This window comes from Argopecten irradians, chromosome 15, assembly GCF_041381155.1.
Source record: "Argopecten irradians isolate NY chromosome 15, Ai_NY, whole genome shotgun sequence".
Lineage (NCBI taxonomy): Eukaryota > Metazoa > Mollusca > Bivalvia > Pectinida > Pectinidae > Argopecten > Argopecten irradians.
Window position 1 is genome coordinate 1,277,665 of NC_091148.1, and position 17,091 is coordinate 1,294,755.

Here is a 17,091-nt window from a genome sequence, read left to right on the forward strand (position 1 = left end):
TTGTTGTATATGTACAGTAAATATCGAGCAACTTATGAATGAATAACCTGTATTTTCCAGTGCTAGATTTTCAGATAGAAAAGCTTTCTGTAGATTTCAATCAAAAGAATCTTTAATTTTTCACAATTCACGTGTCATTACCAGAATAATACATACATAGAGACTGGAAACTTCATCACCGTCTTTAGCAGACAGGCCTTTCTAAACACTGACCAACCACCTTTCAGTATACATTAGCTATTAATTATTATATTATATTATATTATTTAATTATTAATTATTAATTAAACATTAATTTGGTCTGATAAAGATAATAAAATATGATTTTTCCAAGCATGAAAATTTTAGCAGGTAAAATTACCTGTTTTTACAAAAATAGTTCATTTCCAACTGGACATGTATTTATTTTACCACCAGGTAACATATCAAGTTAACATAATTTTTCTTCCAAGAATGGTGCCCACTCCATCAGAACTTTTATCTCATAATTTTATCAGTGTTATTACTTATATTGGAAAATCCCTTGTAGGTGCATGACAGGTACATATCTGATATGCCCTTTTAAAAATAGCAATTGAATGTTTCCAATTCCTAATATGTATATACACAGTATAAAATAACCTCTCTAACTCAAACTCGGATTACTCGAATAAGTCCCTTTTGTCTAACTAATGGTATGGTCCAAACCGTGTTCCTGGTATCTGAACATCAGCATTTTCAATGTACATTTCTATAAAATATTATTACAATAGAAAAATTGAATTTCACTGTCAAAAATTACCAATATGGTTAAAGTGTCGTAAAACACCCAAAGACATGCACAGTTTGTCATCATCTGAGGTAATTTTTACTGCCAAGGACTAAAATATAAAGTATTCCTTAAACTATTTACCTGCTGTTCGAGTAAAGAGGTGTTGCTGTATTACATTTCCGTCATTACTACAGTAAAAATTCTATCAAAAAATCAAAATAGAACAGTGTATTTTATGATTTAAAATGGTAAGAACCACAAATTTGGAAATTTCAAATATAAAGGAGAGAATTTTGTAAGTATGTAGTTGTAAAAGATTTTAAAATGTGGTTGATAAAAATACCCCGATATTGAAGCTGCGAGTTGATAGCTTGATCACTGTACATATGCTAATGATCTGAGATCTATGTGTGTTCAGTAATACTATACTATCAGTGTATACCGTATCCGACCCAATAAGTGTCGAGGGCACTTAAAACATTGAAGCAAATAAGGGTCGCTCTTAATGGAAACAAATTTGAACTAGACTTTCATATAATTATTCTCTCAAGAAGCCATCAATCAATTTGCAAAAGAAAACAGTAAGGAAACCAACACAGTTTTAATATTTTCAGTCTGCTTTTAATTCGAAGTATGTGAAATTGACGCCTAAAAAAAGGGGGAGGGGCGCTTATAGGGATGGAGGCGTTTATTGGGTCGAATACGGTAAGGCTAAAAAAAAAATGTCTGTTTAGGGTTACCCGACCGACCCTAATTTTTTACCCCCCACCCTAATTTTTTACTACGAAAAAAATAATAATTAAAAAGTCGGGATTTCGATCTCTGACTCCGGTTTCTACCATCATTTTAGAGTGAAAAAAAAAAATCCTTGCGACCGACTGACCCTATTTTTTTGGCAATCTAACCCTAAACAGACATCATTTTTTTTGCCTAATGTCAATAAAATGAGGAAGACTTTTTAATCAGTAAAAAATATACACACAACCATATCATATAGCACTTTCTCATTCACAACATCTATATGCACCATGAGTTTTACTTTATAAAAAATGTCTTTTGAAGTCATGATCATATCAAATATACAAGTCATCATGATTATATCACGGTGACATATAAAAATTAAGTTTTTTTTTTTTTATCTAGAAACAATAAAATATTTGTATATAAAAATCATAAGAAGTGGGTCACTAATTATATATAGGACCATGTTTTCCTTATATAAAAATATACTAGACACATTAAACACAATCACCCCTGAACTTCTATAATGGACTACTCCTTGCTTTGAGTAAGACAAGTTCAAATGTGTCTTCAGGGGGGAATTAGACAATAATCATGTCATCAATCAGAAAAATTATACAAAGTCTACCATTTGAAAAATGATTATATGAATTCTTTATTGTTTACATAGAAGGACGGACAATTCATGATTTTCAGGTTTCTTGCATTCTTTACTCACAGCAACCTTACTGCAAAAGTATATTAGATCAGAGTTATCTCCTCCTGTGCATCAAATTCATGGCCGACTTTGGGGGTTATATAAAATCCAATATAGTGGCTTAATTTACAAACTAGAGTTCTTTAATATTAGAACTCTTAACTATAACAGTTTTCAAGTAAAATCCATGATGATAATTGAAAATTTCGATTGTAAAATCTATGACAATAGTTTAGAGTTTCTAAATGTTGTGAAATCTATGACAATAGTAAAAATTTCGATTGTAAAATCTATGCCAATAAGTTTCTATTAAATGTAAATAAAATTCTAATGCTATGCTCAACATAATTCATCATAAAAGTGACATTTTCAATCATGAACAACCATCGACAGCTTTAAAATAAAAGTGAAAAATTCTATTGTATAAACTGACCATCATGATAATCCATTAGTGATTTCTCTTCACCCATAAACACACATATCAATGACTTGATACAATCTTCATTGAATTTCATAGTTTCATGGGATCAATTAATTTTTCATTCTCCATATTCCAGGGGTTCCGATCACTTTTGATCTCTACACCCCTGGAATATCTCATAGTAAAACTGGAGGCAACAGAACACCAAGGTAATTTAGTCCTTTGATGTACATCAAAAGAGCCGTATAAAGGTACACTGTGGTTGACTGTGTGGTTTTGAAGTTTTTGCTTGCCTGTGATTGGTTCAGATTTTTTCCTCTGAGCTACCTTCAGTTTTACTATGAGTTAGTCCAGGGTTGTAGAGATCGGAACTCCTGGAGTATCAAGCATGTGAATTTGTGGTTTTCAGAAAACAATGAAAATAACATATCATATGTATTTCAAAAATATCTTACGGGAGAAAACAACATTATTTCACTTGCATAGATAGTGTGTATAAACATTCTAGTAAAACGAGTTAAAGTAAAATAGAAATAAACAAATATTCATATTCATAAACATATTTAAAATTGCATAGAATCTAACTTAGCATCATACATCTCCTTGCTGCCATTTCCTTGGTAAGTACAAGGCTAACAAAGTCTCATAAAAATTGAAAACAGTTACTATGACAACTAACTAAGGATACTACATATTTAGCAACGGAAACTAAGTAAAAACTAACTGACACTGTGATCCAATATGGTGATCATATTGTATAAACAACTGCTACAAAACACAATGTCAAAGTACGATATCTATCACTATTCTAATCATAACGTATACTGTAACAGGTCTGACCTTGATAACAAAGATTTGACCTTGACAATGAGTATCCAAGTTAACGACGAGATTCATCTCCAAATGCACATTCATATTTATGCAAGATATTTCTATGACTGTAAATTTGAAACTCAAAATATTGGGAAATGGTTGAATTTCTTGAAAACTTACATATTCTAAGGCAGGAAAAATGCAATGTAATGAGATTTGACTTGTAATTCTGCTCAACTGCAATGCTCTATGAAACGGTCCAATACAAGATCCTATATTGTAGCGTATCATAGCGCATCATAGTGGAGCAGAATTCAAATTTTATTTAGACTGGGAAAAAAAGTAGTATTTTTTCCAATTCAAAAGGTATTGATACAGATACAGGTCCCTGAAATTACAGAGTATAAAAAATTGCTCAAAGTAAAAAAAAATGTAATTTGTGTTACCGAACACGTTTTGGCTGAACATGTAAACTTTTTGTTGATAGGTGAATGTTTGTGTAGTTCAAGTTTGAGTGATGATATCAAATACTGTACTCATGTTCCTTAATTGGTGGAATAAAGACAAATGAAGGGAGACAACATTTATGTGTGAAGTTTCACTGACTAATATGAGGTGTAACCTGTCATGTTTAGTGTTGTATATCCAGCATTGCTTAAATCAACATCCATCTTCAATTTTTATTTCCAAGACAAAATCGTATGTTTTACACTTTAGTGAATATACATTGCTTGGTAATTTGTCTGATGAAGGTGACCGGATATACATCATACTAGTTATCAAAACATCACACATAAGTATTCCTCTAGTTGTGTAATATAAACATTACACAAACCATACTTTCCAGCCTGAAGGAAATGTTTAGAAAAGTGTTCTGATCCCTTTTGCATTATGGAATACCTTAACCTCTGCAATTCTTTCTGGTACAGCTGCATTTAAATTGACGAGATGCTGAATTTGTCACAAATCCACCCTAACCTCGTGGAACACATGTCAATTTGAAGACCGACTTATGACACATATGTATATAACATCAGTCTAAAGAAGTCACTGACACTAGATCATCGTCCTCCATCTCAACTACAGCTAAACCAGGTAGTGAAGGAGCAGCCAATGGGATTTGACTATTCTGTGACCTATTTGACCTTGCCGAGCTCTGCCTTGATTGGCCAGATCTACTGGAGGCGGAGCCACTTGTCAACCTCATTGCTGGACCCATAATACCTGAGCGATCTGACCTTGCTGAACTTTGACCTGATCTAGCTGACCCAAGTCCAGATCGGTCTGACCGAGCAGATCCTAGTCCAGATCGGTCTGACCGAGCAGACCCTAGTCCAGATCGATCTGATCTGGGACCAGAGAGATCACTGCGAGCTGAACCAGATCTGTTGGATCTCCCTGAGCCTACTCTACTGGATCGACTTGATCCGCTTGGCTGACGCAGTCCTGGTTCAATACGACTACCTGATTTCCCTGCTGAACCTTGTCGCGGATGAGCTGTATGACCAGACCCATCTCCTGTGTTGTGTCTGGGTCCAGAAAAACTGTCATGGCGTCCTGTGTGGTTGGAGTTGTTCCCCAACCCAGCCTGCTGCTGTTGAAAAATATGAGCTTCAGCCATCTCCAGAGTAACTTCCCTTGCTCTGCTCCTCTGAGATCCAGTATTGCCGTTCTGGCGGCTGTTCCGTTTACCGTTTTCCTCCTGATTCACCTCGTTCATGTATGTACTAGCCGTGAAGATCGCGTAGTTTGTAGACAATGTCTTCGGTGGTGCAGGCAGGGTAACAGCTTCTAGGCTGTTATTATGTGAATATGAATTTAACGAAACAGCCTCCATGCTATTTCGTTCCAGATTGAAATCAATTCCATGAGCAGAGGCCTTACTGATTACTGAAGAATCACTATTGCGACGACCTTTCTTTCCACGTCGTTGAAAAGTCCCAGAATGCTTGGTTGATATCGGACCTAAAACGGGCTGGATCCTATTCCTCTTCTTACTCTTCTTCCTTTTCTTCTTCCTTCGTTTTTTCTTCCCTCCTTTCATATCCTCACTTTGATCGCTCTGATGGAACTGTCCCTGAGCTTCACTGAGCTGTGAGTCTAGCGACTGACGACGAGACGCCATTTTGGATGCCATGGATCCTATATCTATCACAGGAAAAAACAAAATTGCACTTTAAACAGCAGCTATTAGAGTTTTGCTGGAAAATCAATGTTCTCTTTCAATATTTGCTCAGGAAATGAAATTCATGACAAATATAGTTTGATCAATTTAAAAATCTTTTTGCAAATGTATCAACTAGATAATTTCCAGAAATCTTTTTGCAAATGTATCAACTAGATAATTTCCAGAAGTGGTTTCAGTTATTTCAATATTTTGACAAAACTTGACTATTTGGAGCAATGATCCAGAAAAATTGTTACAATTAACAGTTATATAATTAGTAAATTGACTACCAAGTGAGGCATTGATATTTCATAAACTTTAAGGTTCATGACACATTTGGTCCTCCTCATTAGAAGTCAGTAACTGTTTGACATGTACCTGAATCTGAGTATCTTCTCAGTGTGCCTGCAGTGGGCATTATCATTCCACCACGGCGACGAACAAGTTTTGGCATCGCGTTCGCAAAGTTTGAGGACATCTCGTGAGAACTGACGCTGTTTAAATCAAACTTCATTCCTGGTTTAAAAAGAAAACAAAAACATTTTACTCCATATATTGATATTGTCTCAGTTTAGAGTCATTATTTAGAATCCAAATACAGTGGAACTTGGTTGATACGAACTCGGATAATTCGACAATCCGGCTTAAGGATGTATTCTTCTGAGGTTTCAGTACCGTTGAAGTCTCGTTTCAACATAGATCAAAGAAGTTATGAGATTTTCAAATATAATTTATCAGTATCTGTAGCAAGTTGCCAGATGCAAATTTTGTCAAAAAATTACATTTCTATTTTCAGTAGATTTTTTTATACAGGGATTTTAAGAAATGGCCCATTTGGCGGCCATTTTGAAATTGTGTCTTTTTTCGCTTCAAGTAGAGCCACAGTTTTACCATTTTTTACTGAAATTGTTTTTACTTAAATCATCACTGCGCCAGCATTTTTAGCTGTATTTAGCTAATTTTTGCTGCAAATCGTTACTAGGTTTGTAGTAATTAAAATATTGAGCATTAATATGTGAAACGATACACTTTTGTGACTTTATTTTTACATTTAATGGTAATTTGAGCACTTTTATTTTTTACTCTAAAATACTGAAAAATAACAAAAATTCAAATGGGGCAAAAAAGTAAGCACACTGACACCCAATTGTTCTTCCTGATTTAGAAAGAACAACCGTTTCCCTATTGATATGCAAAATAATAACAAAAGTTTAATACCAGAACTTTTTCTATAAAGTGTTAAAGTGTTACCCCCAATTAAGGGGTTGGGGTAGTATATGTTGTTATTCAGAGAAAAAATATTAGTCTAATTGATCAAAACTGGTATATTTTTAAAGAAGACTACTAGAAAATGAATTCTACAAACATTCATACATATCAAACACCTCATTAGGAAATTATGGCTTTAATCTCTATCTTATATGGTCAAAACGGCAAAATTCCCATAAAATCCAATATTTTGTCAACTAGGTGTCTTTGAGTGACAAAAGCTCAAAAACAAGCACACGGACATATGTTTTTTCTTCCATTTTCTTTTATGGTATGAACTCTTTTTTCCAAAAATCTATATGAGAAAAAAAGTTTAATACAAGAAAATTTTGACTTCTCTGAGGTGTACATCCTTAATACGAAGTACTTTGCCGGTCCCAGCCGAATTCCCTCTTTATCTTTGTTTGAAGAACTCAGATAATACTCGGGTGATACGAAGTAAATTTTGGGTCCGAATTACAAATATCATACATAAAATGTTCTTATAACTCGAAATGAGATTTTTTGGACAACAAGTTCGCCGAAAATACCGATTTTTTTCCAATAAATCTGCGGTAGAACAGCATTTCATAACCTATATCTCGGTTTTAGTGTTATAATTTTGCAACTACAATCGGCGATTTTGACATCTCTCTTGTTCACATCATTTTACGACATGGAACTGGTCTATATATACCTAGTAAAGAGATTGTCATTAGACATGAGATCTCGCTTAATTCGAACACTCGGATAACTCGAAGTTTTATCTCGGTCCCTTCGAGTTCGTATTAACCGAGTTCCACTGTAACAATAAAACAAAATAATCCCCATATTTTATACATTATTGCATAACTTGCTTGTTTTAAAATGTCACTATGTCATCTATAAATTGTACACGTAACTATGTTTTAGATGTCAAAAGTAGAGTTGAACTTCAATTGGTAGCTTTATGACTCAAATATCCTTTTAACATTACTACTGGTTGTGTACCTACAAAGAACAGTTTTAAGCCAAGAAAAATTCTATGTTCCGCATATTAGAGTTAGCTTCTTGGTACTGATTGTTATATTAGGTATAATGTTGTATTTTTCACATATTTTTTTGCTTACAAAGTGATGTCATCACAATTGGACCCTACTCACAAGGGAGATAACTCATTGTATATCTTACCCAAAGGGTCGTCATGGGTACTGCCAAAACTTATGGACATACGACCGTTATTCATGTCCTTTCGGCGCTCAAAGGCTTTGGCTATCATCTTGTGCTTCTTCATCTTCACTGGTTTGTTGGATGGCTTTTTGAAAACTCTTGAAGAACAGAAGAAATATTTTAAATCATTTGTATCATAATTTTCTCTTGCCTCACATTGAGCCTATTTCATTTCTTTTTATTCACATTAATTTTATTTATTTGTCCCCACTTCAATATTCGCTTATTAGTTTGTATCTGAATGGTGCATAACAATTTTGTTGTTTTCCTCGAGGAAAGATCAATGATAATTACTCATCAAATAGATAATCACTATCATGCTTAAATGTTTTATCTAATAAACATCAAACTTGAACCTTATTGATGTTGGACAGCCTGCAAAGTTTCAGTTTTAATTAGGGAACATTTACTCAAATTGCTGTGTTCACAAGGCCCTTTGATGCTATTTTTACAAAGGGCAATAACTCTGTAAATTACTGTCAAATGATTCTGGTTTTTAAACTTGTCTGAGATCTTATTGGTGTGAGACTACACACAAGGTGTAATTGAAATGATAATGGAAAGGCCATTATAGTCATGATCACATAAGCTTCTAACATTTACATAAAGCGTAAAAACGTAAATAAAAAAGGAATTTGAAATTATTAATGTCACATGATCATACTTCCGTAAAAAACGCTCCCAGGAAAGAAGGGAAGCTTTAGTCCACGACCAGCTACTCATCAAAATTCCTGCCCCAAAGAAAGCCAAGACGTGGAAATGGACTGCTACGACACTTGGTCTGGACGCCATCGTGCAGGTACGCGAATATGAACTGTCTACTGTTTTGGTTACAGTTACGTTGGCCAGGCAACTACGAGGTAAACCAAACAGAAATGATAATCATGGCCACTCAGTTTTTATCTTAACTTTAGGATTTAAGTTTGCTTAATTCACCAACTGTTTTTATAATGACTGATTTCTGATTTGCTCTTATTCATGATATTTTGGCTTTAACTAACAATATTTCAACAACTATATTTTGTCTTTAAAACATGGTTAAATATTTGTCAAGTAACAGAAATCTATGTTCAATCAACCATGCATTATTCAAATATAAATATCAAACAGATCCCATAATTTATTTTTAAATACTGTATAGAGGATTATACTCGTAGGTCAAAATTTTCTCGTCTTCTATTCAAATCCCACATCAAAGGTCTGTTATTTGTCTTCAAGAGTATATTGAAATCAACCAATGCTTAATATTTTATGGATTGAAGTATCACAATCAAGTTTATTACACTCTAAATCGCTAAAATATGATTTCTGTGAAAATACCCTAAATTTGAGTTAAATGCCTTACAAGTAATAGTCTTTGAAGCTGTCCTTCCATCTCTGTTCACTGGCGAATGAGTAGATGTGTATGGAGAATGAGATCAGTACAAACACAAACGCCAGCACAGTAAATGTACCTGAAGTGAAAGTAGAAAAAAGTGAATGGAGAATGTGGTTAGTACAAACACAAAAGCCAGCACAGTAAATGTACCTAAAGTGAAAGTAAAAAAAAAACAAAAACATAAATTTAAATGTGAAACACAAATCAAATGAAAAGGGGAAAATCTCTTCAAGTCAAAAGTATTGAATTAAATAGAACTTATCTAAAAAGACACTGGGAAAGAACTTTGTGTGTAGAGTTCTTTTTTTATTACAGAGTTAGCTAGCTTGGAGATGTGTGGTGATTTTTGGCGATTACCATACTTTCAATGTTTCAGTTTTGAAAAAACAGAACATCATATCATTGATCAATCACAGTGAACATCACTGATCAAAGTAACATGGAATCAATATTCTATAACAATAACATAAAAACGCTTTTTCTATTCATTTTCTAGCTGACGGTATACAGTTGTTTCATGTCTTTTCAGTCAACAGTCAAAACTCTTTTCACGAGGTGTTGGGACCAGCCAGATGAACTGTTTCCCGAGGCTGGGTTGGTCCAAACATCGAGGGGACAGAGTGTTGACTGAAAAGGCATGAAACACCAACTTTGTTACTTGAACCGCAATCTTAAACTTATCACTGAGCTTAGGGTGAGAAAGACTTTCGCAGAAAGAATACCGGTATTTTGGTCGATCTGACGCGCCGGTGTTTATGACGTCAACAATAAATTATGACGTCAACAATAAAGCGCATGCGAGCGTTCCACACATGTTAACAGACAAACTATTGACGGGTCAATAGTTGAAAATACTTTATTTGCATTAATATAGAGAGTCAGGTAACAAATTGAACTGGTTGACTCTCAGGGGCAGCGGTGACTGATTGGTAAAATGTCCTGACATATGATCACAAACCCTCCATTCTGGATTTAAATCTTATGTGGGGTTGTTGCCAGGTACTGACTGCTGGTTGGTAGTTTTAATCTGAGTACTCCGACTTTCCTCTCCACCAACAATTTTGACACATCCTTAAATGACTCTGGCTGTTAGTAGGACGTAAAACAAATAATAAACTTACCCAGCCGGATGATTGTCTCTTTGATTTTTGATGTGGCTTTGTCACTGATGAAATCAGGCGTGTCTTTTCTTAGTCTGACCAGAGTCCGAAGTCCTGCCAACAAATACAAAACATGGAAACATGAGACACAAAACATCTCAAATGAATCTGCATATGTTCATCTGCCCATCCATGGGAGAAAATTGTCTCAATAACTCCAAAACTACAGGATCAATTACAATGAAATTTGTCAGAAATGTTGGGGAGCACATGTAGATGTATGCATGCAAGTTCTTTTTCCTTGCTGAAATTTAGGTTGCCAAAGTAGCCAGGGTACTATACATAAGTTTTGTAAAATGTCCACTAACTTATTAGCTCTTTGATCATTTTTTTTCGATTGGTGTAACATATGGATATCTATAATTTGACACATTACATGCTTAATGATTATCATAGAAACATAATGAACAACCATTTGGTTGCCATGGTCTGAGGTAAGAGGTAACGGGAGTGTTAGCTAGCCGTTGGCTCACAGTTCTAGGTCTAGTCAATAATGAATATTTATATTTACTAGCACAACATATAAAATTTCAGTAGATTTTACTAACTCACCCCGTACAAGATTAACTATCCCTGTACAAAGACATAGCACTAATGGTATGACAACAAATCCAAGTCTGTATCCGAACTCTCGGTATCCCACGAAACAGATCCCACTGACAGAGTCTCCGTCAATCTGTAACATAACAAATTCTGCTTCTTACAAATGTTTGTCAAACTTGTTATAAATCAAGTACAATGTTCTGTATCATCTGAAAACTTGCAGTCCACAGGTATTCTACATCACAGTGATTGATTGAATATCGTGACAATTTCTTAATTTCATGTAGAGTATCATCTCCACTGAATAATCCATATTGTTCTGTTTAATATTTAATTATTTAAGGATTAAAGTCTCTTTCTGGTGGTTCTATCGAAGGATAAAGTTGAGTAGGGTATCGATATTTGGAATGGACCGCGAAGCGGTCCATGAAACAAATATCGATACCCTACTCAACTTTATCCTTCGATAGAACCACCAGAAAGAGACTTTAATCCTTATATTTACAGTCTTAACTATTATTTTCATAGCTCAAAATTTACCCTTAATAGTGTTTATGGCATTTATAAGACTAAAATTGAATTATATCGTTTGGTTCCGACAGGCATTTCGAACAGCCACTTGAAGTGGCGGAAATTCCCGCCAATTTATCAATGAACATACCAATGAAATGAGTTCGTCTGATGAAGCATATATCTGAGGTTTTCCCGGTATGGAACTATAAATCATTTTATTTATCTGTTGTTAAAAACACCATGGTGCAAAGCAGTTTGGTTTTAATATTTTGCTTCTATGATTTCACACGCTTACACAATTCATAACGTGGCAGGATATTTAACGTAGTTGTGACGCGGCGTCCGATTCAAACCGCCTGTGTCAAGGAGGTGTGACAAACAGAGAGTTTCTTCAATTTTGTGATCACTTGAGTTCTACTTAATCAGTTCACGTTTGTTTGAAATTTCTTGAATACACGGATGTTTACATAGTTCCATGTCATTCTTTCCGGATTTTAGAGATTTTCAAATGTATCGGACGTCGTTTCGAGGAACATGTACAAACACAGGTAGGCCCACTACTGTAAACGTTTACTGTACCGCTCTCAAAATGTTAGCTATATTTATATTGTTGTTTTAAAACACTTCAATAAATATTAGAGGTATCTATTACAAGTATTGTAAAGCTACAATTGAAGGATTCCGTTTCATTGATATTTCGAAACACCCAAACGTACATTGTGTATGTAAGTCCTACTCTCACCGATTCACAGTAGATTCTAAGTTAGATAACGTACAGGACTTGTCTGTCCGCCGAGGTGAACAAAAATGCATTGTCGTGCTAGGTCGTTTTGGTTACACTTATCCAACTCAAATACTGACGTGTTCTGACATATCTTATCCATTCGCGTACAACCAAAGATGTTAAAAATACGAATATAATGTAGATCTAGGCTACATGTTGTAGAGAACAACACAGACTCACAGACACACAACATGTAAACATTGCGACGTCATCGGAATGTGCAAAACTGTACATTGTACAACATTGTTTATTTATCATACGCACGGAAGCATTGCTCAAATAGGTACGGTAGTAACATAAACAATGTAACTTTTCTACATTTGTATTTACACACGTACATGTATATGTGTTCAAACCTATTTTGATACATGTACATGTTCATCGAACGTACGTTCGGTTACTGAAAACACCAAAAGTTTCTGATTTGGACCATCATAAATTCATCCGCGCGGCTCCAAATTGCGCGTGACATACTCAATTTATCGAGAAATAAAGTTGAGTAGCCTTTGGTTGAAATCAACGGGGTTTATACTATCAATTCACCACTGACTGTAAATATTAAATAATATTCCGTTTTAACTAGTTGTTTATAAACAAATGACACAAAAGAAAATATAAAATATTTATACTATTATGAGAGAATAAATTATGCATCTGAAATATGCTTTTCAAGAATCTGGAAATTTCCATGGGCTGTTTTCTTTAATCAGGGGAGTAAACTCTGGAAGAGATCGTAGGAGATGTTACCTCTGACACAAGGGAGTTTACTCTGGGAGAGATTGTAGATGTTACCTTTGACACAGGGGAGTTAACTCTGGGAGAGATTGTAGGAGATGTTACCTCTGACACAGGGGAGTTAACTCTGGGAGAGATTGTAGGAGATGTCACCTCTGACACAGAGGAGTTAACTCTGGGAGAGATTGTAGGAGACGTTACCTCTGACACAAGGGAGTTAAATCTGGGAGAGATTGTAGGAAATGTTACCTTTGACACAGGGGAGTTAACTCTGGGAGAGATTGTAGGAGATATTACCTGTGACACAGGGGAGTTAAATCTGGGAGAGATTGTAGGAAACGTTACCTCTGACACAGGGGAGTTAAATCTGGGAGAGATTGTAGGAGACGTTACCTCTGACACAAAGGAGTTAAATCTGGGAGAGATCGTAGGAGATGTTACCTCTGACACAAGGGAGTTTACTCTGGGAGAGATTGTAGATGTTACCTTTGACACAGGGGAGTTAACTCTGGGAGAGATTGTAGGAGATGTTACCTCTGACACAGGGGAGTTAACTCTGGGAGAGATTGTAGGAGATGTCACCTCTGACACAGAGGAGTTAACTCTGGGAGAGATTGTAGGAGACGTTACCTCTGACACAAGGGAGTTAAATCTGGGAGAGATTGTAGGAAATGTTACCTTTGACACAGGGGAGTTAACTCTGGGAGAGATTGTAGGAGATATTACCTGTGACACAGGGGAGTTAAATCTGGGAGAGATTGTAGGAAACGTTACCTCTGACACAGGGGAGTTAAATCTGGGAGAGATTGTAGGAGACGTTACCTCTGACACAAAGGAGTTAAATCTGGGAGAGATTGTAGGAGACGTTTCCTCTGACACAAGGGAGTTAAATCTGGGAGAGATTGAAGAAAATGTTACCTCTGACACAGGGGAGTTAACTCTGGGAGAGATTGTAGATGTTACCTCTGACACAGGGAAGTTGACTCTGGGAGAGATTGTAGGCGATGTTACCTCTGACACAGGGGAGTTAACTCTAGTTCAGATTGTAGGAGAGCTTACCTCTGACACAGGGGAGTTAACTCTGGGAGAGATTGTAGGAGATGTTACCTCTGACACAGGGGAGTTAACTCTAGTTCAGATTGTAGGAGAGCTTACCTCTGACACAGCCAAACAGATGATGGTTAGGACTAGAGGAACACACCAACTGGCGATGTGGAAGTACGCTGTTTTACTGGTGAGGTCGTCACGGGGAGTCCCGAGGGCCTTGAAGGTCAGATGCCAAGCGTATGCGAGCATAACAAACCACACCGAGGCGGCCATCATGAAGTAATACACGAGGATAAAGACAAAGGTACAGGAGGCAGTTTCTCCCGATCTGAAATCACCAAATCAGAAATGACATCATCATGTGAATTACATATTTACAAGTACAAGGAATAATATTTTAGAGCATTTTGCAAAAGAATAATTGATCTAAATTATGATAGCTCCAAATACTGTGTGGCAATGATGTGTAAAAGCTTTCAATATTGTGAATCTATAATCAATTAATTCAAAAACAATAAGATACCGATTATGATTGGTTATCCTGACAAAACATAGAAACATGAGACACATGCATGTCGGTACGAACAAGGAAGGAATCTAATTTTTAAAGCAGTCCATCACTTTATCATATAAGATTGTGTTTGTTTTATGTATGTCTTGTTTTATGTATGTCTTAATACTGCCTTCAAAAATTGTGACATTCTATTTTGTATATACATTTAGAAATATTTCAATATGGATACTGAATGAAAGAATCTGCTGCTTTATGATGAAACTTGTGCTAGTTTTGGTTCTCCATGGCATATCGTTCCATCTGCCTTACGAACTTACCCCAGTTTAGGTTCCCTATGGGGTTCGTTCCACCTGCCTTACAAAATTACCCCAGTTTGGGTTCTCCATGGCGGGTCGTTCCATCTGCCTTACAAACTTACCCCAGTTTCTGTTCCCCATGGCGGGTTGTTCAATCTGTCTTACAAACTTACCCCAGTTTTGGTTCCCCATGGCGGGTTGTTCCATCTGCCTTACACACGATGTCAGTCCGTGCATCACCAGAAAACTGGGCCAACCATCCAATGGTACAGAAGAAGAAACAGGCATTGATAAAGAAGAGAATTAGGGCAGGGTACCTACTCGATGTCTTCCAGTCGATCAGGAACGTCAACTGTAAAATAAACATCAATTTTACTGAATCTCGACATCTTCCAGTATATTCCGTCTTTGCATATTACGGAGTTAGCTCCCTTGTGGATAGGTATCAATTGTTACGTCATTATTTTTTTAGCACAATTGATGTCGTTTTCTCCGAAAAGTATGACGTTACGCTCGTAAATACATGACGTCACAATCAATACCTACCCGCAAGTGCAGATAACTCTGTAATATGCAAATTCGGAATAAGAAACATCAACTGTAACTCAACTATTTTACTGAAAAAGATTTGTTTTTGTATATCAAAGCACAAGTCGCTCGGGCTCTCTAAAAGGTTTATATGTGCAGCTATAACTGTTAGCCATTTTAATATTTCACATCTGGTGCGATGTGATTCTGGTATATTGTAGGTATCATCAATAAATCTAAAACATCATTTAAAGATGCTCCATCGCTGACAAATGGTATTTTTTCACTATCAAAAACAGCAGCAGACGATTTAGTAATTTTCTTCAGTTACAAAAGTTACTTACTTTACACCATTACCACCGTTGAAAAGTTTGAGCTTCTAATTTTACTTCAAGTTAAAAATATCAAAAATAATTAATGCACCAAAGGCAAAATGAATTATTTTATATTATTTTTTGTGTTAATTAGATATATATATACACGATAAACACCAATTATTGTTCAAATGATGAGTATCATTTATACCCTGGCGGCGGTGGAGCATCTTTAAGTTGTGATGAGGATCTTTTGACCTTGACCTTGAGGTTACATAACGTAATCTTATATGTTGAAATTTATAATTTTTTGTTTGCAATTAATTTTTTTTATTTTCATGAAGTACAACCTGTCTAAAAAGAAGCTTGCTTATTTATTACATTATACAATGTTCAAGGTAATAGATATATATTTCATGTATTTTCAGTCAAACCTATCTGAAAAGATCACTCAAGAGACAAGTGGTCTTTATACAAAGGTCAAATCATGTTATAAATATCACAATCAGCCAGTGATAGGTAAACTCAAAATAATCATCTCTCTGTGGCGTTATAACTAATGTGGACTTGATCTTAACAACACATCTTTAAATGAGCCTGGATATAAATAAAACCCATTGATTAACGCATGATTTAACCCATGATTAACCCATGATTTAACCCATTGATTAACGCATGATTTAACCCATGATTTAACCCATTGATTAACGCATGATTTAACCCATGATTAACCCATGATTTAACCCATGATTAACCCATGATTAACCCATGATTAACCCATGATTAACCCATGATTAACCTATGATTAACCTATGATTAACCCATGATTAACCCATGATTAACCCATGATTTAACCCATGATTAACCCATTATTAACCCATGATTAACCCATGATTAACCCATGATTAACCCATGATTAACCCATGATTAACCCATGAGTAACCCTTGATTAACCCATGATTAACCCATGAGTAACCCTTGATTAACCCATGATTAACCCATGAGTAACCCTTGATTAACCTATAATTAATACATGATTAACCCATGGTTAACCCATTGATTAACCCATGATTAACCCATGAGTAACCCTTGATTAACCCATGATTAACCCATGAGTAACCCTTGATTAACCTATAATTAATACATGATTAACCCATGGTTAACCCATTGATTAACCAATGATTAACCTGTTTATAAACCTATGATTTAACCCAAAAATGTTCACACCTTTT

General features: G+C 35.5%; 1 protein-coding gene across 1 annotated transcript in view; it reads right to left on the minus strand.

Moving 5' to 3' along the window:
• Positions 1-17,091, minus strand: part of LOC138308822 (protein smoothened-like) — a 29,388-nt gene continuing 12,297 nt past the window's right edge. Inside the window, exons 4-12 of the mRNA XM_069249831.1 lie at positions 15,191-15,369; positions 14,316-14,535; positions 11,138-11,261; positions 10,547-10,639; positions 9,393-9,501; positions 8,712-8,900; positions 8,009-8,145; positions 5,969-6,106; positions 1-5,571 (exon numbers count right to left, since the gene is read on the minus strand). Of these exons, the coding sequence (XP_069105932.1) occupies positions 4,457-5,571; positions 5,969-6,106; positions 8,009-8,145; positions 8,712-8,900; positions 9,393-9,501; positions 10,547-10,639; positions 11,138-11,261; positions 14,316-14,535; positions 15,191-15,369 (2,304 nt within the window). The 3' untranslated portion in view covers positions 1-4,456. The remainder of the gene's footprint in view (positions 5,572-5,968; positions 6,107-8,008; positions 8,146-8,711; positions 8,901-9,392; positions 9,502-10,546; positions 10,640-11,137; positions 11,262-14,315; positions 14,536-15,190; positions 15,370-17,091) is intronic.